A 27,072-nucleotide genomic window follows, 5' to 3' on the forward strand; every position below is an offset into this window, starting at 1 on the left:
TCAGATTTGTAGGTTTTTAGCTTGTACTTGCCTGTTCTTCCACCATTTCTATGGTTTTTAATGATCAGTATATAGAATAAGGGTATGAGATGGGAATTCCTCCCCTAGCGTGCATCACATCTCAAACCTACCATGTTTTCAAAAGGAGATGCTGTTCCTCACAGAGCCCCACACCAGCACTGAGTTTCTTTATGAAAGCATGGAAGAGGCTATTTGAAGTCTTTCCCTTTTTCCCTTTCTACAGACCCTGTATCTGGCCCTGCTCATAATGTGTTAAATGATCAAATCCCCAGTACTGAAATGCCCTGGTATTTCCAGAGCCCACTGGTTTAAAGCACCGCATTCAAAAACTGTTGGGGGAGCAGAGAGAAATATCCACTGTTCCCATTAAATTAGTGTCATAAAGTTTTAATTGATATTAAAGAGACATCATTATTAAAGGGAGAATTACATAAATTAAGATGTAAATTATGACAAGGAGGCTCTTATCATGAGATAATCAAAGATAATCACCCCCCTGGGGTGTGGGAAGAAACAAGGCACAGCTGAGCGCCTCTAAATCTCTTAACAAGTGCAGCATCAGAGTTCTACCGTGGATCCTGCAAAGCAAAAACAAAGACACCACTCTTTCATCCCTGAGAGAAATCCATTGTGTCATTGAGCCACTGTAGGACTGGACAAGAGAGACCAGGACTGTGTCCGAACCATGTGCTTCAACAGAGTTACAGCAGAAATATCTTCTGCAAGGTTCTGAAGAAAACTCATTTAGAACTCTTTTCTGCTTGGTCGGAAAGAAAATTAAATTCATAAAAAGCAACAGCAACCTAAGCAGTGCAGAAAAGACCTCAAAATCACAAACAAGCTGCCATGGCCAGCTGTAGCTAAAATTTCATCATCATCTGTGTTATTAATCTGTTAACAAGCTGGTAGCACCCAAAGGACTTTGTCTGGCTGCCTGCAGAAATAATAGAAGATTGTATTTATTGCATTAAAAATGTTATATTCTGGTGGCATTGACCATTCTCAAGTAAATAAGCAGCACTGTGTGTTCTCAGTGAACCAGGGATGGTATGAGGGAGAAGAGGAAATCAGAATGTTGTCTAGAATAGAAATCAAACCTACCGTTCTCCTATGAAGAAAGGCTGAGGGAACTGGGCTTGTTTAGCTTGGACAAGAGAAGGCTCCAGGGGGACCTCATTGTGGCCTTCCAGTGCTTGAAGGGAGCGTAGAAACAGGAGGGGGAACGGCTGCTTGTGAGGGTGGATGGTGATGGGACAAGGGGAATGGTTTTAAACTGAGGCAGGGGAGGTTTAGGTTGGATATGAGGAGGAAGTTTTTCCCCCCGAGGGTGGTGAGGCACTGGCACAGGTTGCCCAAGGAGGCTGTGGATGCCCCATCCCTGCAGGCATTCAAGGCCAGGCTGGATGTGGCTCTGGGCAGCCTGGGCTGCTGGTTGGCGACCTGCACACAGCAGGGGTTGGGACTGGAGGAGCATTGTGGACCTTTGCAACCCAGGCCATTCTGTGATTCTATGATTCTCCATTTTCAAATCACTAAGCTGAGCTGCACGTCTCTCAAAGTCATCCTGAAGCTGCATCTATGCCTTCATTTCTCCTTACAGACAATTTGAAAGCCAAACTTTACATAAACAGGGGCTGTTCTTCTGATTGCTCTTTTATTTTTCCATTTTACAGTTTGTGCAACTGCAGTGCTTACCTTTTGCCCAATGTGTCCAACTAAAACACTATTAGCTACAGCTGTGTTTCCCAGGCTTTCAATGATGTCAATGCCAAAATCCGTGCAAGCATAGATTCGGAAATTTTGGAGTTTGAGGTTGCTGCTACTGAAAATCTGTATAAAAACATAATAGAGGAATAGAGTGGACAATTTAAAAAGTGTGGTTTATAACCACGTTTTTCTAAAAGTACAGTAAAAAACAGGAGAGTGTAAAATGATAAAAGTTTTGATCTTGTATTTATTTAAGAATTTTCCCTTATTTTCAGGGGAAAAGGTCAGGCTGGATGGGCTGTGAGCACTGATGGAGCTGTGGGGGTCCCTGCTCAGTGCAGGCAGTGGGACAGATGGCTTTGATGGGTTCCTCCCAACTGTAAGGATTCTGTGATTCTGTAACTACCTCACATCCACTGGGAGAACCTTCTTGGTTGTCCTGTAGTGGCAAATGTAGATTAGATGGTTAGATAGGCCAACAGGGCTGTCATTAACAGTAATGCTGAGTTTGCACTGGAGATAAGGAGATACTGGATATAAGGAGAACTCACACAAACCATTACCAAAACAGGGGCCTCCAGCTGTGGGACAAGGACATAAAGGTACAAGAGGTTCCACAGCAGCTGTGGCCTATCTGCAGCCTGAAAAGGCAAAATCACTACAGAGATGATAAAGAGATGAAGTAGTATTTCCTGAGCACCATGGAGGACATCTGGGACAAACATACCTGGGCTCCACCTTGGCTGCTCCAAACTGTGAAGCTGTCAAACTGAACGGGGCCGTTTGGGCTGTCTGGCAAATATTCTGGGTAGACAAGCAACCCATGCCTGTTTAGGAAAGAAAGCAAAGGAAAAAAACAAAAAAAGAAAACAAAGTTTCCTTGCATGCATTACTGGACATAAAACATCATCTTTAGGCCTGTACTTAGTCTCCATTTCAACCTAGTTAATCAGAGCTAAACTCTAAAAGCTGAGTATTCATGCTGCTATTGCACAAAGCATCTGGAGGTAAGAAATGCCACTCCAAGCCACGGAAGCCAGCATCATATCTCTACTGTTGGCCTGCAACGCATGTCAAAGAGTGTAAGAATGAAACTGTGTATCTGTCCGCTTGTACGCCATCCTCCTCTGCTCAAACTGTCTGGAATGCTTCAAAATTAGCTTTAATTTCAACACGAGTACAAGCTTCTGTGCTCTGCTGTTAAATGTTTGATGAAGAAATGTGCTAAACGTGACACTATAAACTAAGTCAGGATCATTAAAACAAGGGAGTAAGATGGAGGGGCTTGCTGCCAGCACAGGAAAGCACAGCAAGTTAACAAATTGAGGTGGTGAATGAAGAAGAATGGAATATATTGAAACTACTAGGAAACCACTTGCAGTCAGACCCTGAAAAATAGCTTAACTACACACCAGTCTGTCATGGGCTCTGCTCCACTACTGAGCCAACAAGAAGAACAAAAGCACTTACAAGGGTGCAAAATTGAGAAACAATTACCAGCAATAATAAAATCCTGAAGGAAGGGACAAAGCCATTTCTGCTCATTGCTGCAGTTATAGTTAGCACTACCATGCACAGAAGGAAAGTTTCTTTAACCAAAGGTCCCCTAATACCTGATGCAGGAGTGGGCTGTGTTCTCACTGAAGGACAGGAGAGGCATTTTGGATGGTCCCTCAGGAGAGAGATGAAAGAAATACCCATATCCAGCAGCACACACGGTGTTACCCTGCAGAGAAACACACACAATTGTGAAAAAAATTACCACAAACCTCTGCTAAATAAAAGAAAAATAAATGAATAAATAAAATCCAATCCCAGTTGATGTTAATGATAATTCTGGCACGTCTGGTTGGCAGAAGCTGGTACCTTGTTGTGTATTCATGCTCTCATTCCATTCTTGCTCTTTCCTTGGGTCAGTCCCACAAAAACCTGCTCTCCAATCAGGCAACAAGGGTTGGCCAAACAACTGGAACTCATGACAGCAAAATGGTACTGCCACAATTCTTCAAGAAGTAGGTAAGAAAAAAAAAACAAAAAACAGTGTGGAAGACTTCTTAAAATCCTTTCTAAGTAAGAAGGCCACGTCATGGAAGAAAGGTGAATAACTACTTCATTTTATTGGTATAATTCCAAGTCTGCATCTTTCTTATGCCTCCTAAAGTAATTCTGACACTGAAAAACTGAGATTCTGAAAAGACAGGATAAACCAAAGAACTACATCTTCATGATATGCCAGTGTCTGAACAGTAAAACTCATTCAGATCTGTGACTTCATTTAGCTCTGTTCCCTTCCTTTGTCCCTAAGCACAGCTTCCCAGATCTCTTCCATTAATCCCACAAACCACAGTTTGCTCTCCTGAACTTCAAGTTCCTGACTCTGCTGTTTGCCAGGCCATATTCCTCAAGATCATGAACTCAACAAGGGCATGGTTGCTGCAGCCCAGACTGCCTCCAATCTTAATTTCTTTAACAACCTCATCTGCACAGGTGAGCACCAGGTTCAGTAATGTTTCTCCTCCAGTTTGTTTGACTAATATCTGGATCAGGACGTTATCCTCAGCACACTCCAGCAGTCTCCAGGATTGCTTACAGCATGCCATGTTGCTTTCCTGGCAGACATCTGGGAAGTCATATCCTTCACCAGAATGAGAGCTTGCAAGAGCAATGCTTCTTGTAGCTGAAGCAAGGCCTCATCAACAGGCTCCAGATGTCCTTCATTGGTCTGGTCCTTAATTTTTACCCACAAGCTCTCCTAAGAGCCCAGTCTCTCGAAGGTGCATCTGAGATCATAGAACTCAAAGTCCTGAGCATGGCACCAGTCACACAGCTAATCGTTCATGTGACTCATTCATCTCCTTTTTGGGTCTCCAACTGGGAGGTAGAGGAAAATACCACCTGCCCTCTCAATTCCTTCGATATCTTTCTGAGGTACATAAAGTCTCTTCTTCCAGGCAGGCTGTGGATAACCCCTCTCTGGAGGCACTCAAGCCCAGGCTGGATGGGGCTGTGATCAACCTATTCTAGAGGAAGGTGACCCTGCCTATAGCAGGGGGTTGGAACTACATAGTCTTAAAGGTCCCTTCCAACAAAATCATTCTATGATTCTGATAATTCTCATTCCTTCGTTGCAGCCTCCTTCAATTCTTCATAAAAGAGTAGGAATGGTTTTACCATGTTTGGTAACCCTGCCATGATACTGTACATGTGGGTCCCCAGCAGGCAACAAACCTGTCTGGGAAGATTGTCTGGATGGCAGATGAGTGCTTCAGGGCTTTCAGTGAGTAATCTTCCATTACTAACACCTTCTCTGCTCCTTTTGGTGGCACAGGTTCTAATATAGGTGGTTGGCTGGATCAGTTTTGTACAGCTGTCCATTCCAGGGTCTTGACCATTACTCACACTCCCTTTTTCCAGCCGCAAATCTGGCCACCCCTGTTGTGTAGGGGCACTCTGGACTCCTATTTCTGCTCCAAGCAGAGACAAGGATACACTGTCCCTCACCTTCTCAGCTGTGTTATAAATTATTCTTAATATCACTTAATGAAGAAATTATGGAGTTATGTTCATTGCGAAACATGAAAAAAGAAGAGAACGTAAGGCCTTCCTGGCCTTATGATTAGGAGCTTCTGACTTGCAGAGTCTGTGGCAAGTCAGTTTTGCAGGGGGAGACATGGGGAGTTAGGAGTCTTTCTACTCCAGGGCAGAAACCTGCTCTTGTCTGCTTCATTTTGGACAGTACCCAAACTGAGCTGTTTTTGGGTGGTGCCCATACAGAAACACATTCATGTGTACATCTGGGCATGATCCTTCTCAACTGTCTCAAATGTGTTGCTCAAATTTGATGCTGAAGGTCCAGGCTGGTAGATGTATGTTTCCTTTCCAGGAACTAAGTAAGGCATAGGCATGTCTGGAGGGCAGGTCATCCTGCCCACCCTTAGATAACATTAATTGCTCTCTGGAGGTAATTAGTTCTCTAAGGGGAGTCTAAGATGAGCTTTCTCGCAACTTCTTGCAAGAAGAGCTGACACTCACTGACTTCAGAGGTCACTGGACAGTGCTAAAATATTAATGGCTTTTTGGTCCCTGATGGCCCAAATCAAAGCCAAACCCGATGACCCAGAGGTGGGAGCCTCCATATTCCAATTACTTTTTCCTGACCCTTCCAAGGGTGCCCCCCGCAGTCGTGATTTCTGACATCTGCCAAGCAGCAAAGAGATATCAATAACCAAAGCACATCTCTCCATCCCCTGGTAAAACTGCTGCTTTTTCCCAAAGTGCAGCCAGAGTCCCTTTTCCTTTAACAAAATGCTTCTGCAGTCCAGTCACATTATTTCCAGGATCTTTTACTTGCGACCCCAATCGTGCGTTTCTGCAGATGATTCATAAGGAAAAACTGCATATTTATTCAGCCAGCTAGTGGCTGGAGGGCAGGGGTTTTAGGCAAGGAGGGAATTTTGTGTGGAAATCAATTCTTTGTGGAAGTCAATATATTATGAATGTCCATGCAACCAAAATTCCAGAGAGAAATTACCTCCCCGAGCATGCCAAATACCTGGAGGTATGAATTGCAAGTCAGTAAAATAAGTGGCTGACGTTTAAAGTGTCTCTTAACTGTACAGCCCTGCAAATGGAAATATTTCATGAATTTCTTTTAGATGACCAGGGCTCAAACTGTTGACCTTAAAAGTGACATAAAAGCTCCGGAGAACATGCCCAGCACCACTCCCCCCAATTTAAGAGCCTGGTTGGATGCAAGGAGTATCCCCAATGGGCTTGCTTAAACATATACACAATTTGTAGGCTTCAGAAAAGTAAGAACAAAATGGTGGGAAACAATCAGTGCCAAACAGATACAGCCCCACCTCTTTGATACGGTAGGGAACGTGGGGTTGGGCAACACTGGGCAATAAATCACACATACCAGCATGGCCACTGGTCACCACTCTGACACAGAAGCACAGGTTGATCTCAGCCCTGCTCATGCTGGTAAGCTGCTTCCGACTCTTCAATGTCATGGCAAGAAAGGAGAGGGAGGCTGCTCTCTTACACCCAGGTTTTGCTTGAGCACTGCACAGTGGTGCTGAGATTTAAGGGTACTGAATGTTTATGAACAGAAAATTATTACAAAAAGTCCAAAAACATTGGACCCAAGAAAACCAAGAGAAGATAAAAAGCTGTTTTTTGCCATTTTTCTTCAGGGACAAAGCAGCCAATATGAAAGAGGGGCATCTTCTGTTCCTCTTGCTGATCATTTAAAAGGCAAGAAACCAGCTTGCTAATGAAACTGTCTTACATCACTCAAAAGTGACAACCAGCGCTTCCATATTTTATTTAAAAATAAAATTGCTCATCTTGTCATAACCATTCTGCGTTTATGCTGCATGAGTACGAAGTTTTATCTAACACCCTGATTCACAAATGCACTTAAGAGCTTAACCAAATGGAAACCTGTGGGAATTGGGTCTCCGAACATCTTTGTAGGCTCAGGTTTGAGTGACTGCTGTGTCCCAATTTCAACACCATTTAGGAGACTGCTGATTTTCAAGGAAATTTCTGTTCTTCAGTCACCAATGCAAATTTAGGCTCCGGAGTAAACTGAGCAGATATTAAAATATTATTCCACTCACTGCAGAAAGCTTAACCCATCACAAACAGAGGCTGTAACACAGTCTGCACCTAGAGCTCTCTGTCTACTGTAGCTGAAATCTTTGCCCGTACTTTTAAAAGCAGAAATTTAAAGATGAAAATCTGAGAAAGAAATAAAATAAAATAAAATAAAATAAAATAAAATAAAATAAAATAAAATAAAATAAAACAGCAAAACAACCAAATCCTAACGCTGAAATATAGAAGGCAAGTTTCTATTCTACATCATGGCAGTTTGAAGATGAATTTTGCTCATTATATTCTTTGAACCTCTCTGTTTAGTTAAAATTACAGCTATCCAAAAAGCAATATGTAGTTGGTGAGCCATCTGAGCAGATAAAAAGTGCCTCACTGTGTACAACATGATCCTGGACCAGCACTCTCTGGATTTAGTGATCATTATCATACTATTATCATTCATAAGTATCATACCATACATTGGACTAAGGGGCTTTGATTGGAAAAACTGTGAATGGTTCTCTTAATATGCACATAGAATCAAAGAATTCTAGAATGGATTTATTTGAAAGGATCCTTCTTGAAGTTCCAAACCCTGCTGTGGGCTGGGTGCCTCCACCAGCCCATCCATGGCCTTGGGCACCTCCATGGTGGAAACATGGGCAGCAGTGCCAGGGCAGCAACGCCCTCTGATTCAACAATTTCATCCTAACACCTAACCTAAATCTCCCCTTTTAGTTTAAAGTCATTCCCCCTTGTCCTATCACTATCAGAGTGTGTAAAAAGTCATTCCCTTCCTGTTTGTAAGCTCTCTTCAAATACTGCAAGGCTTCAATGAGACCTCACATCCTCCACATGCTCCCATGTCTTCTACTGAATGCTATACATATTGTAGAACAGTAAGCACTCCTAATAATAATTTTAAGCTGGGCAATTTCTTTCTGTTTGCCTCAGAGCCAACTCTGTTGCTGCTGCACGGCCTCAGATAGCCCAGTCTGAGGAACTGCTGACGTTGAGGCATATCAGCAACCCTACAAGGGCCATCTGCTGTTCTGCCCCGAGTAGCAGAGCTTTGGAGAGCAGGCTGAACCCTGATGTTGGGCTGCACACCAACAGATGCAGCTTTGGGCACATCTCAGAAGACACATGAGTGGAGAGAGCTCAGCAAATGCGCTGAAAACTCAACTACAGTCGGTTCACACGTACCCACAAAGATAATTGCAGCAATCCTTTGCAAAAGCTGAGCCACTGGCAATCCAACAGACAGCTCCAGGGAAAGTCAGTGCGTGATAACACAGCACTGTGCTTAGTGGAGCTGAAATTCACGTGATTCTGCCTCGTTGTATTTTTTTTAACCATATTTGATGGTCTCAAAAATGATAAATGCACCCTCGAGGGAATTGCAGGAAAGTCCTCTCCTTCTTCCTAAGTACTACTGGCTTCAGACTCATGTAGGAAATGTGTTGGTGTCTTTTTCACCTTCAAATTTAGGTGCAATCCTTTCCTCCTGGAACAGAAGCCCAGGGGGCGATTGGGTCTTCACAGATGCTTAGTAATTGGCTTAGTTTCTGTGGGTTAGCAACAGGACAGGTCAGAAATATTTTTTAACGAAAATGTGCATTTGTCACAACTGAAGCTGTGGTAAGAAAGGTCAGTTTCAATGAAATTCCAGACTTGAAACAGTTGAAAAGCAAAAATGGTTTGAAATCACTGAAAAAAAATTTTGTTTTTTTGTTCCATGAAACAAGACAAAAAATAAATGCATATATTAAAAGAAAGCAACTCAGAATTAGCCAATGAAAGGAAACTTACAGAGCCCAGCTTTGTGGTGGGAAGGCTGTTAGAAAGCTGCTTAAAATTTCAATGTTTTGTCACTATTTAGACCAATGAAATTTACTTGCTTTTAAAATCAATGTCATTTTCACGGGAAAAGGAAAGCATTCTTCTCACCCTGGAATGGAAATCTCAGGCTCTGCATAAGCTGTCATTTTAAAACAAGGCAAGGCTGCATTTGATATTGCTGAATTTTACTATGTTTATCTTCAGTTCATTAAAATTGACATTATATGGACAGTAGTAGAAAAAAAAAATGAGAGGATCTATTCCTAAACATTTTTTCCCATTTTTTTCTAGGAATCACAGAGTAAAATAAATTATAATAAAATAAAACAAAACTTTAAAAAGTATCCTAGAAAAAAAAAAAAAAACAAAAAAAAAAACAACCAAAGAAACACTCAAATCAAATGCATCATAATTTTCAATAACCATAAACCTGTTCATGAATATTCTTGAGTTTGTAATATGTTCATTTCAGTATCCCACCACAAGCATGGCTTTTGAAGGCTCAGACAAGAAGCAAATATTGTGTGCATGATCACAGAATCATGGAATCATTAAGGTTGGAAGAGACCATAAAGATTATCCAGTCCAACCATCCACCTACCCCCAGTGTTGCCCGCTAGCCATGCCCCTTAGAACTGCACCTGCCCTCTCCCTATACACGTCCAGGGATGCTGACCCCATCACCTCCCTGGGCAGCCTCTTCCAATGCATCACCACTCCTCCTGGGAGGAGTTTTTTTCTAATATCTGACCTGACCCTCATCTGGCAAACTTGAGGCCATCCCCTCTCGTCCTATTGCTGTCACCTGTGAGAAGAGGCCAAGCCCCACCTCACCACAACCTCCTCTCAGGGAGCTGAAGAGAAGGTAAGGTAAAAAGTTCCATATTTTTCTGATATTTTTGAATAGAAATGCTATGTTTTATACCAGAACCTCTTACCTCAATGTGGTTGGCAGGAGCTCTGATGTAGATCCCTGCTGGTGACAGAGTCTCAATGTTGGATAAACCATCCATTGCAGAAAGGCCAATCACTACGTTGTTTCTGATTCTGTTCCCCTTCTCCAGGCCACTTCCTTAAAAATAAAATAAAATAGTAGTATTAGATGTGGAGGTTGGCAGCCCTGCCTGTGGCAGGGAGGTTGGAGCTTGATGATCCTTAGGGTCCCTTCCAACCCAACCATTCTACGATAATAAATAAATGGAGAAAAATAAATATATATACCTAGACACCCTCTACAGTACATATCAGAGAACTTGCCTGCTTTGCTGGCATGGTACACCTGAGAATCAGCTTTGTGTGACTGTCCCTGGGTAAGTCATGGTCGCATCTGTGTTTAACACATGGCAAAAAATGGCTGTGACACATTCAGAGACTGCCATGGCTAAAGCCAGCAATGGCAAGGGGATGGCTGTCTGCTTCAGAAAAGCCAGAAGGCCACAAGCAAGATAAAATAGAATAGTTCTGTTGGAAGGGTTCTTCAAAGATTATCTAGTCCAACTGCCAACACTGATATCGACTCCATTAATGATCTCACCAAGATTTGTCCAACATCATAAATACTAAAAAAAAAATAAAAAAGAACTTGCATTCTAATCAGACAGATACAGTCAGGGAAAGAAATAATGTCATATTCTACCAAAATGCAACGAAGATCACAATTCCACAATTTGAGCTGCAGAAAATACATGATAAAGTTTTATATATTATCACTGCAGCCATGCTTTAAGCCAGGTTTATGGAGAAAATGAATAAAAAGAGTATGATAAATCATATTTTACAGCTTGGAAAAAAAAAAAAAGAGGTTCCAAGTCATTCCACTTGTGGACACACAGGCAATGCTTCTGGCAGTGCTAAAATTAAAAGTTATCTCTCCTGTGTCTCCATCCATTGCCCCATATGTATATAAGTAAAAATTTAAACAGACCCTAAAAGCACCACTGCTACCCTACACATCAGTGGAGGTCCCCTACCCCATAAAAGTGAAACATGAGAAGGAGAAGTTGATCACTCAGTGATCACACAGCTCACAGTGACAGCGTGCACCACATCGGTACCGACACAGCAAGGAAAATATTCACATTTCCTTCTGAACTACACCACAAAGAAACGTGCCACCCAATGGGGAATAGTGGACAGTCCTACATACAGGTCAACTTCCAGTAATGACACATCAGCACATGTCTCTCTGGTCTGGAAGCAGAATAAAAAGTGAGTCATTTCTACTTGACCCACATCAGGAGCAAATAACATCTATTTAGTTTTGTTCTGTTGAACTGAAATGATTCACTTTACCTGCTCTGGTTTATCCCAGTCATTACTACCCTAAATGTAAACAACAGAAGTACATCAGGGATTTTGGCTGTGGGAAGGGAGTAATCGTTTTCAGTCTTTCTCAGTCTTCTGAACATTTCTTCATTTTTGAACAACATCCATTTTGGAAATATTTCCTTTTCAGGTTGTGCTTACTACAAACAATGCTACTACTAAGCAGGGTCCTAAAGCAGTCCTTTTGAAAGCCATACAGTTTTGTGAGGTGGCAAAAAAGGTTTGGGCTTCCAAGCTGAGCCCTGGTATGTCAATTAATTCTAAGCCCAGAGCAACTTTTTATGACTGTCTTGCAAAACCCCTGAAAATAAGGGTTTTAGATGAAATCACTGAGGGAGTCCAATTCTGGAGCTGCAAACAGCCAGCTATAATAAATATTCCTTCACAGGCAACAAAATGATACATAAATTCATCCATCAGAGCCTCTGGAGCTGCTGGCAGTGAAGCCATTAAAGACATCTTGGGGATAAGGTGTATTCAGGCTGAAACTTCAGAGGAAATGTTCAGCTCAGCCCAGAGTCCTTTCAGTCAGACGTGTGTCCTGTCCTAGCACAAGGGAGCCATGGCAGCCCAGCACGATGGAGATCTCATTCTGCTTCCCACGGCCTCAAGAGTCGCTGTGTGTGATGAGTGACCACATCTCTCTGCACCAGCTCTCCTCTTCTGCAAGATGTGTACAGTTGCTCTTCTTTTATGGGTCTCTTCTGTTTAAATCGTGATCTATCACATCCTATTATATTTATATATGGGATCGAGCATAGGGACTCTCTGTGTGTGTGGAACTGCAGGATCAGGACTGAAGGCTCTTTTTTAACCTCTCTTTCTCCTGAAATTGATCATTTTTTATCCTGTTCCTGACAGAAAACAAAACTCATGCTGCATCTTTAGGGATTCAGGCAACGTGAGATCCCAGCGGAAGATGCTGCGAGTCAGGCTCCTGACAGTTAGTTCAGAGAAATATTTTGTTGTTTAACAGTTTTGTTGCTCCAAGCTCCAATTTATTTAAGTGCTAAATCCTCTGCTTAACTTTTAACATATGCTTTCACTCCATTATCTTTGATGTCAAATGACTGGAGTTAAAGGTAAGTATGCTCTTAAATGCCTCGCTGAACTGGGGTCTTAAATATTGCATAATGGTGCTCTTCCACAGAGAGATACACCAGTTCCCTAAAAAGAAATTTCTTTCCATTTGTATTCAGTGAAATAAAAGGATACAGAGCAAGTGAAGACTGACCTGAACAAACATAGAGAATATGGCCAAACAGAAATAGTTGCTAGGAGTTGCATGAGGAAGAAGACTGAGAGATTTACTCCAGATTCACTAATAAGAGAAAATGTGGAAGATGTGATTAAAATCATGAGGGTGCAGTTAAGGATCCTTTCCTCCAAAGACATTTTCAAGGAAATGATCATCAGCAAACGCTGCTATTACATGTAGGATAGATACTTTCCTGCTTCACTTACCCAGTAGAAGCCCGTGTCCTGAAATGTTAAAGAAGACATTACTGTCTACACTAAGGTTTGAGATCCCAGTCAGATGGAGCCCTTGGCCAAAGGAGTCCAAAAAACAGCAACCACGTATGTAAGAGTCTGGAAAGAAAAGAGGTTGGAGAATTTAATATTAGCTCCTACTCCTATGATGCTATGCAGTTAATCATTTTTGCTTCCATGAGACTGACCAGTTGAAGCTGAAATTTGCTCATCTTTGCCAACAAGTGGGCATTGCTGAAATAGCTGCAGTAGAAGAGAGGGGCCCCAAGCACAGAAACAGGTTACTCGAGGCATCTTGTGTTATGTGGGGGGAGAAGATCCAAATGAAAGCATCATGTGAGTGAGCTACATTATGAGCCGAGGTAACTGGGGGATTGAAGTGGGACTGAATGAAAGGAAGAATGTAGCAGAAGGCTGGGGATCTTATCCACCTTGTGTAGCCAGGCATGATGACCACCTTAATGTACTTTAGGATCATGGCCAGAACTGCCTTCTGAAAAAAGCCTAGATCATCATTAAATGATGAAGCTGGCATAGGGCAGACAAAGCTGTGAGTTAACTGGAGGGGAAGATCCAATCCAGAGTCTTTCAAACATTTGAGCCCATCTAACTTGCTCCCACCTCCACCAGTCTTCAGAGACGTCGTTGCCACTTCCACAGAGATTAATTTTGTGCTTACCAATCACCCAGTCAAAATAAGTGTTCCTTAACTTTCAGGTGATATAACTAAATATTGGTTTACGCTATGGAACATCCCTGAGTCAGCTCAGGACTCACTCATGGTATATTATGGCTTTCATTTCCAGAACTAGAAGCAGCACAGCGACTCGAAGACGTACCATAAAAATGAAATACTATTTAGAAAGGAGCTGTCAAAAACCACAAAGGAACCAAAACAATTTAAAGGACTCCATCAAGTGTTACTTGGTCTTAGTCTACAGGTGAACCTCTCACACTTTTCTCACGTTTACAGTCCTATGGTGTTAACTGACTCCAGGGCTAAGCAGGGTTTTGAGAATATCTTTCCCAGTTGGAAAGATGGATCTGTGAGATTGTTTGGGCTCATGTCCAGAGCAGCTGTCTCACCTGCCATCTGTGCATTGCCAGCAACTGTCAGGGCACTGCGTTGCTGCCAAAATGCTTGGCCCATGTGGTAGAACTGGACCCCCTCCACTTGCAGCTGACTCGTTGCTCCCTGGAAGGCTTCCACAATGACAACAGCTCCCAGGTCCCGAGACCCCAGCTGCCTCTCACTTCGCTTGTACAGACACCTGGAGCCACCTAGAAGACAACACCGTAGGAACTATCAGTTTTACATATCTACTATGACAGTGGGACGTGCAGAATCCTTTGAGGCAACTCATGAGGCCCATCACACCGACTCAAAGAATTCCTGTTTCCTGTAGCGATCTTAAACACATGCACACAAACACAAACACAAACAGCCACAGGCAAGCTTGCATGATACTCCCCTAAGTACTTCCACAGTTTCTCACCTCAGAGTCTGGACATTTTTAGAGGAAGGTGTATTAAAACCAGCAGGAAGCTGTGCTAGTTTTATGCTTAGGAAAGTTCCTTGTGTTCAATTTTAAATAGGCCTACGCACAGGGATGATGGATTTGACATTGATTTACCTTGGGTGAGGTTCCTGAAAAGGGGATTGGGCACGGCTGTACTGAACTGAGCTGAAATGAGAACATTTTGAAATTTCTTTAAAACCCTCTCCCTCCCAACTGCCCCCACAGACATGTGAGGAAACGTTCGTACCCACAGACAGAAGATAAGGAAAGGAGATGATAGGGCTGCGGAAGGAATTGACATTCCTCAAAGGTGTCCTTTCCCCAGGTCTGTGCTCAGGATATTTTGGTTCAGGGGGATTCAGGCTATGAATGTGTAAATCGGTCCTGCTTACACTCAGCAATGCTCATTTTTCTTTTAAAGACGGTAAATTAACCACAAGAAACACTGCCCACTCATCTTCTGGTGACTCCTCTGAGAAATCCTCCTATACTTTAATGCAAATAAAAACCTCAAACAGTTAGCACATTTCAGAGACTATATTTATGAGTTCCACACAAAATGGACCATAAATCCATGAGTAATATAAGCAGTTGGCTGCTGGATATCAAATGAAGTCTTGTGTCACAGTCTGAGTGCCCAAGGCATTTTATTTTTAAAGGGAGCCTTATACCTGGGTTGCCAGATAACCTAACTCTCCTTAAATTATAATCGCTGTGTCGGACTGCATTTCCTCACCTGCAGGTGTAAATCAGGAAGCCATCCGTCAAACTTCACTGTGCCTTACAAACATAAAACCAAAGGAGAATTGAGATACCTATTGTTTCACCACTGCTACTAAATGCTACAAGACGCTGTCACCTGTTTTTTTTTCCTCAGGATCCCCAAATAACATCATAATTTTTTACACTACAGAGTACAATAAGCATCAGGGTGCTTTGTTTTTCTTTCTTCTAAAAGTTTCTAAATAGTAAACACAATTAAAAATTTAATATATTATGTACACTGAAGTATGCTTTCAGAAGATACTTTCTTTGCTATACCCTTAGGCTCAGGCAAAACTAAAGGGTCTTTCCCAAGATGGCTTGAAACAATAATGCGAAAACAGTACATCTGAGATGTTACAATGAAATGCACTTCAACTCCCAAGACTTCATACTTCAATGTCAAATGATGTTTGGAAAGATAAAACTGTTTTCCTGGCACCGATATGTCTCCGCTTTACTCTATTAAGAAGCATTTCTAACGCACAGTGATACCACAGTGTGATTTTAGAGAAGAAATTTTACTCTTGAGTACCTCTCAAGACCTCCTCACCTCTTGTGTCACCTGCTTCTGCACACTCTCTGACGTGGGAGATCCTCTCCTTCGTGACATTCCCTTGAACAACAACCCTTCTGCTAAGCAGTGCCACCACAGCAGTCAAAGGCAGGCTCTGGCCATTCACTCTTTCCTCTCCAACGTTGTGGGAGTACCTAGGGAAAGACAACAAAAGTACAGAAGCACCTGCAGCTGACAGATGGCAAGAATTATGTTGACCCTAACCATCCAAATCCAACTTCAGCCCCTGTCTCACTGCTGACATCAAGAATTACCTCTATCTGTTATATCTGCATATATGGGCTAAATATATTTTTCCTTGGTTGACATTTATTTTCATCTTGTCTCACAAGTTCACAAATTCTCTTTGCATTTGGTACTTATACACCAAAATATTTCAACATTTGAATATCCTTCATCTTCTGAAAACATACTGTCAGTATTTTCTTCTTCAAGCCCCAAATATTTTTACACAGAAATGATACCATTGGCATTTATGGGTACTGGAATTAGGCTGCCATCAACATAGAGAAAATATTTCAACACTGGGACTCCAAGTTACAATGCAAGAAGTATAGTTTGGCCAAAGCCTTCATGTGTAGAAAATGAAGAGAGTATAAAGAGCTAAACTAATGTTCAGTAGAAACAAAGAAGCAGTATTTCCAAACTGAAGTAATTCACTTTGAGTATTTTGTTAATTAACTTAAGCAATTCAGTAGAGAAGGGAAGGATTTTTTTTTTTTAACAAAATCAGACTCTTTCTGTGGGGAAAAAAAAAAAAAAGCAATTACTCAAGAAAATAACTTTTCAGGAAAATTCTTAGCCCATTCTGTGCTAAGGCCACTGGACTGAACTAACCATTGGTGTTTTCTGATACAAAGGTCCATGGTTATGATACAGGATTTAAACATAGAATCATAGAATAATTAAGCTTGGAAAAGACCTCTAAGATCATCTAGTCCAACCACTCACCTACCATCAAAACTGCCCACTAAATCATGTCCCTTAGAGCCACCAGTGAGAATGCATTCAATATTTAATGTCTGCTGGCTTTGAGGTGAGCAAAGAACTGAAATATCTCTGACCACTTCTGTTAAAAGGACTTACATATAGTTACTAAGTCCCACAGGAAACTGCAAATCCTCACCTAGACCATATTTTCTCCTGGTTTCACTTTTTGCTATTGAAACCCTGTTTCTCCTTGAAAAGATACCTGAGTGGTGACCTAAGGTAGAGCTCAGTGCTATTGATAGACTCAATAATGGCCACTTCTTCTTGCTGCTGTGCATCTCCAAGACCTGTCCTTCCCACCACAATTTCATCACCAGGTTCCCAGTCAACAGGTTTCTGGAGCACTAATCGTAAGTCGTTAGCAAGAGCTGATGACTTCAAGTATGTGAAAGTGACTTTGGGCACCCAGCCTGGAAAAAAAAAAAAAAAGGAAAACTCAATATATATACAGATATATAAAAACAAAACAGAAAAAGGATTTGCCTTCTTAGAAAACACTGCTTCACTTGGATTATTCACTTCTCTTTGACTCCGTGTCAGAGAGATGGGAGTAATGCTATAAAACATGATATGTGCACATTCTTTTGAATCAGAATTGTTGCATTTTCCAAACAGTATCTTCATTTCATATCTTTTTGTCTTTATCAGTCCTAAACAGTAGAAAAACATGTTAGGAAGGAGTCTGCTCAAAAGGTTGCGGGAGCTGAGGTTGTTTCATTCCCCCATCTGAAGGCAAGAAACACTTCTAAAGCTCCTTCTATTACAAACAACAGAGGAAAGCACTTTTTGCAGGGACAAAAACTATTTCAAATTATCAGATTCCTCTGTCAGGTATCCAAAATGAGATGCAATGAGTCTGGGCCTACAAATAACTTGCATTCACAGAAGTGCATAGTGAAAGATGACTACCTCTGCTTTTAAGAACTTGCAAGACTCACTGAGGATGGCTCAGCTAGCAACACCAGGTCATTTTCACATTGTCTCTCTGGAGAACCCAAAGCAAGGGCTCACTGCTTGAGAACCTGCCTTAACCATCTGACTGTGTCATACAGTGCAACCTGTTGGCTGCAAAATGAAGCACACAGCTCATATGTGTGGCATGCAGCAAGCCTGCTTTCAAACAGCTGACCAAAATAAAAATAAAAAATCAAACAAAAAAAAAGAGTGCTGATTGTCTTTTTTTTCCACTTGGTAGCTATGGTGGAGATTGGCAATCTGATTGGCCCAGCATGAAATAATGTGATGAACAGGATTCTGCAACTGCTTAGAAGTGTATCTCAATCTGTTTCCAGCTGAGATCACACACAGGCCTCCATGGGAAAAGCCTTCTCCACAGGCAGTCTGCAAAGCAGACACATAGTACGAGTGCACAAGTCAGTAGGACTTCAGGGTGAAGAAGAGCCCCTTGCATGAGCAGCCATAAGTCAGCTTTGAAAGGCAACAGAAAGGTAACAACTACAGATTCCCAAATCTCCTTCTCTTCACTGGACATTCTACCAAACTTGGGCACAACAAGACCCAGCAATGAAACTTCAGGACATTTTAACCTCCTTTCTTTGTTTCATGAGGTTTGCTTTAACTCTTACCTAGCGGGCTTTGGAGCAGATTGTTCCAGTGAGATCCAGCAACTGAACACCATCAGGTGAGAAAGCGTGAGCCTCACACACTCTCCTTTAGTATATTTTTCCTTCCCTCCTTTGCAATAGATCATAATTTACCTTTAGCCCTCAGCAAGTTACTGTCCTCCCTGGTTGTACTATAGAAAAGTAATAACACCAGAAATCACTAAGGGTAGAGGTTGCATCCAATAAATCATTTTCAAATTATTTTAAGCAAGCTTCTCTCTCTCTCTCTCTCTCCATTTCCTGTTTCATGTTCTGGTTGCTTTCACTCTAGTGTCCCAATTCCTCTTTCTTTAATGAAGGTGGAAATAACAGGTAGCACCCCAAGTCCATGAATTCACAGCAGAATGAGAGAAGATAGAATCAAGCCTTCATACTCTGTGAACCTAAAGAATTTTTGAGTACCTGCTGTGTGTGTCAACGAGATGAAACACATCTAAACGTAGCTGAGATATCTCTAGTTGATTATTTTTCCTTTTTCTTAAAGTAGAATTGGAATTTCTCCACTTACAGCTAAGTAAATTTACCAAACATCCCTTCTTCCAGTCCAGTGTTGATGCAGTATAAAGACTTGGAGGATACTGATGCAAAGGGAAGAGGTAGAATATTTAAAGCAATGAAAAAGGACATTTAAAGTGGTGAGAATGTGTGAACTCAAATAAGATGACGAATGAGAAAAAATAGCCATCTTTCAGCACAACAGCTGTTCTATTTGCTACTGATCACTGTCTGGTCAAACAGTTGTGATGCTTTGAAAGGTGCCTCCTTGATGACCCCTTCTGATGATCTTGAGGAAAGCACTCATCTCCCTTCCACCAAATATCCTGGGATTGTAAGCACTGCTGGATGAGGATGTTCCATAGAAGAGGCCTGCCAGTCAATCACACTGAAATAGCTTCAGTGTATTTTTTAAAATAAACTCGTGCTTATATGCCATCACCACCCGAGATAAGAGGAGAATATCAGAGAAAATACAGGTAGGTGCATATCCCACCCTTCATAAAGTTCTAGTGGCTCCTTAGGCAGATGCAAGAGGAGTCAGTATAGTAGTCATCAATTCAAGGTGAGCTGTACACTGTTGGAGGATCCCTTTTTCATCAGCTCCCTCTATTTATGCCGCTATACAGAGAATACAAGTTTCTAAGAAACAACAGGTAGCACATTTTTTCCCCTCTGCACAAAGAGCAGCACTTTGTACATTGCCCTTTTGAGCAAGCATAGCTGGTGCAGAGAAATGCTCTTGCTATCAGCTGACATGCATCTTTTTACTAGCAGCAGTCCCATCATTGTTATTCATTTACCTTCTTTTATTGAGTGAACCTCGTGAATTTTTAGGGCCTGCATAAAAACCAACAACTGACAGCAGCCATCTGCATGTTGAGCAGCAGACTATTTTTTTCTCTAGCTCTGGACATTTTGCTCATGTTCACGTGTTAGTGTGCATTTGTGTGCATCTGTGTGCATCTGTGGCCAGACACACAATTGCTTCCCATTGCATACATCTGTCACACACATACTACAGCAACCATTATAAAAATACTGCTGGTGCAAATCACTGTTCTGCATTCAAAACGAACTCCAATGGAAAAGGTCTCCTTCAGGCTTTTCCATTCCCAGGCTCAGAATTAAAAATCCCTAAGGAGATTTTTTCCAAGTCTTCTTCTCCCAAAGGAAGAGTATTAAATGTATTCAAAATTTTTTCTTCTTCTTTTTTTTTTTTTTTTTACTTATTATTATGTTCCTTCAGCCTCCTTCTCTATCTTCCATATTCCAAAGTGCAACACTGCAACTTTCATCTCCAGTAATTCCAAATACAGGTAAATGTGTCTCTGTGCTAGTACAGGCACAGGAGTACATTCAGCACAGTTGCTCTTCTGCATCTCATTTATTCTCTTGCAGTTTGCATCCACAGACAACACACTCATGTTCTTTACGCCACTGGCAACCAGAAGGCATCTCACACAGAATCACAGGAGTTGGAAGGGAACTGAAGAGGTCATCGAGTCCAAGCCCCCTGCTAAAGCAGTTGCCTACAGTAGATCACACAGCTGGGAGTCCAGATGGGTCTGGAATGTCTCCACAGAAGACTCCACCACCTCTCTGGGCAGTCTGTTCCAGTGCTCCATCATCCTTATTGCAAAGAAGCTCTTCTTGTTTGTACGGAACCTCCTGTGCTCAAGTTTTAGGCCATTGCTCCTTGCCCTATCACTACACCCCAAGAGCCTGGCCTCATCCATTTGCCTCTCACCTCCCTGTAGATATTTATAAACCTTAGATCTCACTGCCTGGTGATTTATTGGAAAACAGATGCTCCTGCCCAGGAAACAAGACTTCCTATAGCAGGCATTGTCACCCAACTTTAGGTATGCAAGGAGCAAACCTCCTAATTCTAGGGAACCAATCTCCTAACCAAGCCTGAGAGCAACCAATATGAGGTCCAGCCAGATTCAGGCAAAGCTGGATCCTGCATTGGGGTACTGGTAGAAAACAGACTATTTAAATTAGTTTAAATGAGGACTGGCTCCATCCCTAAGCCTGCCATGAGACCAATGGCATTTCTCCCAGAAGCAGTTAAAATGTTTCAAACAATCATTTTTTCCTGCTCATACTGCATGGGACTGCAGGTTCTGAGCCCTCCTCCTACAATGACACAGGTCGGGATCTCATCTTCACTTCCATCTACCACAAATCAATCAACTTAGTTACAAACAAACAGTTTGTAGTGGTGACAAACTAGAGAGCTCTTTACACCTCTGGACAGTTTACTGGTGCTTTAAAGTTGAGCTAATGAGGTCTTGTGATACCACAAAAGGAATTTACAAGAATTGCAGGGCTCAGACATGCAATCTACTTACCATGACTATACAAGTCATAGTGCTGACAGTCTGTCAATCTCTTGCAGCTACAGTGAAGATCTGTAGTGTAAATGAGAATAAGATCTTTCCATTTCCACGAATAAAGTGAAAAGGAACAGGCAGTTCACATTTTCCTCAAAAAAAGGAATGTTGCAGGAGATGAAGGTAAAAATATAATTCAATAAATTATAGCCAAAAAAAAAAAAGGCAAAAAAAAAAGAAAAAACAAAACCCACAGTACAGTCTTTGGCAGTAAAAGACAATTTACTGCAGCATTTCAGGTGTCAAACTGCCTAAGGAATCCAGCTTCATCTCCACTGTCATAACCTCATATTAAAAAACTTTTCCTTATCCAAATTGAACTGCCCTTTCAAACTTAGCCTGGCCATTCCTGAAATTTCCAAATGTCAAAGCAATAAATGGCAGTGCAGCCATTGGGAACAGTTGCTTCAGGAAACAGATTTTTAAAAATTATTTTGAGATCCAGAAAAGAGACTTTCTGTTGTTGCTGCTTCACAGTTAATAAAAATTAAAGCCATAAAAATAACATAAAACCTTCCTTACATTAAAAAGAATAGGACATATTTTTCAGAAAGCCTCCTTGGTCTGTGTTGCTACAGTTCCCTATGGACTTTATCTTTAAGTTGGACCTATCTTTAAGTTAGGGATGTGGAGTGATGAAATCATGTCATGAATCACAGGACAGGTAAGATAGGGTAGATGGAGTGGAACAGGATGGAATGGAGTAGAACAGAACAGCACAGGATAGAATCACTCAGTTGGAAGGGATGTACAAAGACCATCGAGCCCAACTTCAGGGCTACCCAAAAGTTAAAGCATGTTACTGAGGGCAATGTCCCAGTGCCTCTTGCACACTGACAGCCATGGGGCATCAATCACCTCCCTACAAAGCCCATTTCAATATAAGAAGCCTATTCTGGCCTCGATGAAGATTTTCTTTAGAAACATTCCACTTGCCTGATCCCTAGCAGTGACTAGTCCAGGCAACGGACGTAAAGTGAACAGAATCTAGAAGTGAAGAAGGAGAGCTGTTTCACTCTGTTTTGCAGTTAGAGGATCGTGTTTTACTTCCTGCTATGCAGCTTTGAAAGGCAAGGATCATCTGTGCTCTGGAAGAGAGAGATCTCCTTTCATATCCACAGAGTCCTGCATAGCATTCTGATTTTCTTCTGTAGGAAATACCCTTGAAAATGACCTCGTCCTGCTGAATGCCAATGCCTGCAGGATTTTGAATGTGTGTTGTTAGTTCTTCTTCCTTCCAGCTGAATACTGAGAGGCAGATTTGGAGGGAATGTTTCAACATTACATTCAAAGGTCTTAAAAATGCAACTATTTCATGGCATAGAAAGATTCCACATTTGCACTAATCTACAGCTTCCCCTTTCTTCTGGCAAGAAACACAAGTTATACACAAGTTATACTCACTGCCCATTTCTCAGTCCCCTTCACATATCCCCACATTGTCTTCTTCTTTAAGATTAGCACTAAAAGATGGAGCGTGTGGTTCAAGTTTAAATTGAAGAGAGATGTGTTTCTGCTAGAATGAAAGGCAAGCTATGAAAGACACAGCATCTCTCTCTGAACTCAGTTTTACACAATCTGTTGTTTTTCCCCCCAGCCCCCGTCTACTGGGTCTTTAAAATCTAACGGTCAACTTACATTTATGAATAAGAAAGTGAAGGCAGAAGTCATTGTAAATTAGTTACTCCATGGGAAGTGCCTAAGTGAAGTCTCCTACCCCCAGTGAACACAGGGGATCCAAGGCAGCTTTAGCCTTCTGTTCAGGAGCCATCTGCTTTAATGCATCATGTGCGAATCAACGTCTTGAAAGGAAAAATGCTATTTTGGAAAGCAGAAAGCCTCCTGCAACCACACAAAATAACTAACATCTGAGGAAAACTAACCCATGGAAGTGACCACAGAAAGGGAAAGAGGATTTGAACAAATTCTCCCATGTTGTCTATGATCTTTTAAACTCAACACAGATACACCCGTATTTAATGGAGGAAAAACAAGAACCATTTGATTAAATGATTGCTTTCCTGAGGGATGAACAGGCTCTGGTGAACAGTGCACAGCTCACAGATGCTTTGTGTTTTATTATTGATTAAATGTGATTAAAGTGAATAATCAGCTCAACTGATTAAAAACAATTTTTGTCTGAAATAATTCTGGAAATGCTTAAGATTTCTTTGGTTTTAAGGAGCCCGAGATTTAAGAAGTGAAGAATTACCTACTACCATCTTCTACCAGCAGCATCCACTTGCATCTTTGCAGCAGGACTTTCCGATGACTTTAAGGGACTGAAATCATAGTGTCATAGAATCACATAATGGTTGGGTTGGAAGGGACCTTAAAGCCCACACAGTTCCAATCCCTGCCATGGGATGGCTTAAGGCTTTAAACAAAGTGTATGCAGCATATTATTAAATCCAAAGCGTAGCATCTTCCATCTAGTTGGGGAGGAATGTGTTGTTAGGCAACACGCAGAGAACAGGCTCATATATTCATGCCCCGTATCATCACAATCTTGGTACTGATAAGGTTTTAGGTAAATAGCAAGAATGCTACTCTTTGGGATGAGGCACAGTCTGCTTCACACAGCGCAATAATGACCTCATGGGATAAGAAATGGAACAGAATAGGAAACACCTTTAACATTTTTGCCTCCCATGGCAATGAGAGTGTTGGAAACAGGAAATTGGGCTATCGCAAACGTTAGATGTCCTCAGCCACTGATGCAACATCACAGAATCACAGAATGGCCCGGGTTGGAAGGGACCTCAAGGATCATGAATCTTAAACCCCCTGCCATGTGCAGGGCCGTCAACCTCCACATTTCATAGCAGCCCAGGCTGCCCAGGGCCCCATCCAACCTGGCCTTGAACACCTCCAGGGATGGACGGGGCATCCACAGCCTCTCTGGGCAGCTGTTCCAGCACCTCACCACTCTCATAGGAAAGGACTTCCCCCAGACATCCAACCTCAATCTTCCCTCTATCAACTTCAAACCATTTCCCCTTGTCCTGCTGTTATCTCCCCTTTCAAAGAGTTGACATCCACACCTATGCTGCATCCCCACCCCATCCCTGCCAATGCTCAGCACAGCTGCTGCCTGCAACCCAGTTTCCCTGGAAAGGACAAAGGTGCAAGAACAGCCAAGGCCACCACGGCGAACTTCTCTCCCAAAGCTTGTCAGGAGCACTTCTGAGGGAATAAAGTGTGAACAGAGCTGGAGACAATGATAAATTTCCCTTCTGAACAATCAATAAAAGTCTCCCAGCTCCGCTCAGGCCCCTACTGCGGATACGAGGGCCATAATTACATTGTCAAAAAGTGGAGTTGCCCCGGCTGACCGAACCCCCCTGTAAGCCTGACGTGTGATTGACAGGCAGTTTATGGGTGGCACGATCTGACTGGCAGGGGAGTTGGCTAAAGCCAAAGGCAACACTGAAATTTCCCAGTCTGCTACAACCACCGGAGCAAAGGACTGCTGCTCGCCAGGGGATTGTGGGAAACCCTGAGTCATATTAACATATCAAAGTAAGAAGCTGACAGCGCTTACCAAACAATCTGAACTCAACCATAGCTGCAGAGCATCCCCCAAACTTCCCCGTCTGAAGGAGAACAGGAATTAAAATGCACTCAGCCCTGTCTTCACCACGACAGCTCTGAATTTGAAAGCCTGCTTGTTTAACGATTTTGATCTGCGATAACATACGTGTATGTGTAGATGTATATATATATCACATACATTGCTGAGCACGTCAGTTTCTTTCATATACACGTGTGATATGAAAGAGGCTGACATGCTCAACAATTTGTTCTATACCACGGGCCAGACTGGTGCTAAATTGGAGCCAGAACAACGTATTTCTGTTTGATGTGAGCAATGTGAAGCCAGCAAAAGAATACACTTCTTTTGGTCTTATTTTCTACTGAGCTGCTACTGCTTCAGTGCTAAATTGTGGATTACATGGTCAGAATCAATCTTAATTGCAGCCAGGCACTGGGATAGTATGTCATGCAGAGCTTAGAAGTGGCTTCGTGGCTGGTCTTTGAGCTGCTCACTGCAGGGTACACCAAGGGTGTAAAACATCGTCGGAAACACAGCTGTGCAGAGGGACCTGGACAGGCTGGAGAAATGGGCAGGCAGGAACCTCCTGCAGTTCAATAAGGGGAAGGAGAGGCTGTGAGAGCTGGGGCTGCTCAGCCCAGAGCTGGGGCAGCTCAGGGGGGTCCCACTGTAGCCGTAAATCCCCGCAGGACACGCAAGGGGATGGAGCTCTGCTCCACAATGCTTGGGGCAGCCAAGGGGCACAGGGCACAGCCTGGATGTGAGGAGCTGCCATCAGCAGCACTGCTGTGCTGGGCGGGTGCCAGAGCATTGGCACAGGGAGCAGAGAGCAGCGGGGGCTGCTCACTGGGGAGTCCAAAAAGCCAGGCATAGGGCAGGCTGAGAAGGGAAACTAGAAGTAGGACAAGCAGCCCAGCAGCAAGAAGATACTGTGCTCTCTTTCCCAAATTGCTAGACAGCAAAACAGCATGAAGAAGTCAAAGCTTTTGTAGTGCACTGACTACATAAGGACAAAGTTCTGATTTCCTTACAGAGGTCAAATTAAGAAGGATGCTTGAAGCTAGCAGAAGAAGACACAGAAAACGACATACTGAAAACCATTACCAGGCAAATTCAAATCAGACATCTTAATATGTCTCTTAAAAAATAAAATAAAAACATGGATGATTAACCAAATCCCCTGGAACAAGCTTCCACAGAAAATGCTGGCTTCTGATTCCCTTGACGTCCTCAGACAAAGACCAAGCCTTTCTGGAAGGCATGCTTTAATCTAATGCGAGTTACCAAACCCAAAGCTGGGATAACTGTGTGAAACTCAATGGCCAGTAAAGGACAGTCAATTCAGCTTGGGTGATCTAATAGCACTTCTTCACGGAGCCCCCCTAGGAAATGGGATAGAAACATTCTGCCCTTCTGCTAAAGCCAGTTGACTGAAATTATTTAAGCCAATGGCAAGCACGAAATATTTCAGCCCTACTGTGACTCAACTAAAGGGTCAAGAGCACACGGTGTGGCTTTCAGCACACGTCCAGGTGCATCCCCTGCCACCCCCAGCTTCCACTCCCCTCTCCTGCTTCAGAAAGGCATCTGCTGGAGGACTGCCCTCCAACAGCCAACCTCACCCGACCTCCCTGAGCTGCTGGGCACTGACAGGATCACCTCACACAGCACAGCTCTCTCCCTCCATGCACTCAGATTGTACCCCTCGGTGCCTTACATTATTTTTGACTGAGAGCCATACGTGTCAGTAACGCTCAGATGGCAACATTTCTGCCCGTGGGCCTGGAGGGTGGAAGTTCAAGCCCTGCTGGAGGATACGGATGCCTACTGACATGAATGTTGACATGCAAGAACAGAAGGGAGGGAGATGAGGCGTTCAGACACGTCAGCTTTTTTTTCCCCTTTCTCCTTTCTAAGACACGCACTGCCTTTAAAAACAGCCCGTTAGTTGAGAGCTAGATGTGTGCATTTCACTAATACTCTAATTCATGCTGTTGGGACCTGAATTCCACATCCTGACTACAGCAACTAGACATGTCTATTTAATACCAGTTTTTCACAGCCCTTTAAGAAAAATCTGTGTGTCCAAATTCTTCTACCCCATGATATGAACCTGTATTCATCCACAAACCCATGCCAGTGTCTGTCCTTCTAGGCC

At 42.5% G+C, this 27,072-nt stretch overlaps 1 protein-coding gene across 1 annotated transcript in view; it reads right to left on the reverse strand.

Moving 5' to 3' along the window:
- Positions 1 to 27,072, reverse strand: part of PKHD1 (PKHD1 ciliary IPT domain containing fibrocystin/polyductin) — a 246,991-nt gene that overhangs the window by 130,715 nt on the left and 89,204 nt on the right. Inside the window, exons 37-44 of the mRNA XM_048935320.1 lie at positions 17,042 to 17,249; positions 15,826 to 15,983; positions 14,077 to 14,271; positions 12,964 to 13,089; positions 10,113 to 10,246; positions 3,342 to 3,454; positions 2,456 to 2,555; positions 1,717 to 1,851 (exon numbers count right to left, since the gene is read on the reverse strand). Of these exons, the coding sequence (XP_048791277.1) occupies positions 1,717 to 1,851; positions 2,456 to 2,555; positions 3,342 to 3,454; positions 10,113 to 10,246; positions 12,964 to 13,089; positions 14,077 to 14,271; positions 15,826 to 15,983; positions 17,042 to 17,249 (1,169 nt within the window). The remainder of the gene's footprint in view (positions 1 to 1,716; positions 1,852 to 2,455; positions 2,556 to 3,341; positions 3,455 to 10,112; positions 10,247 to 12,963; positions 13,090 to 14,076; positions 14,272 to 15,825; positions 15,984 to 17,041; positions 17,250 to 27,072) is intronic.

This window comes from Lagopus muta, chromosome 2 (genome assembly GCF_023343835.1).
Source record: "Lagopus muta isolate bLagMut1 chromosome 2, bLagMut1 primary, whole genome shotgun sequence".
Lineage (NCBI taxonomy): Eukaryota > Metazoa > Chordata > Aves > Galliformes > Phasianidae > Lagopus > Lagopus muta.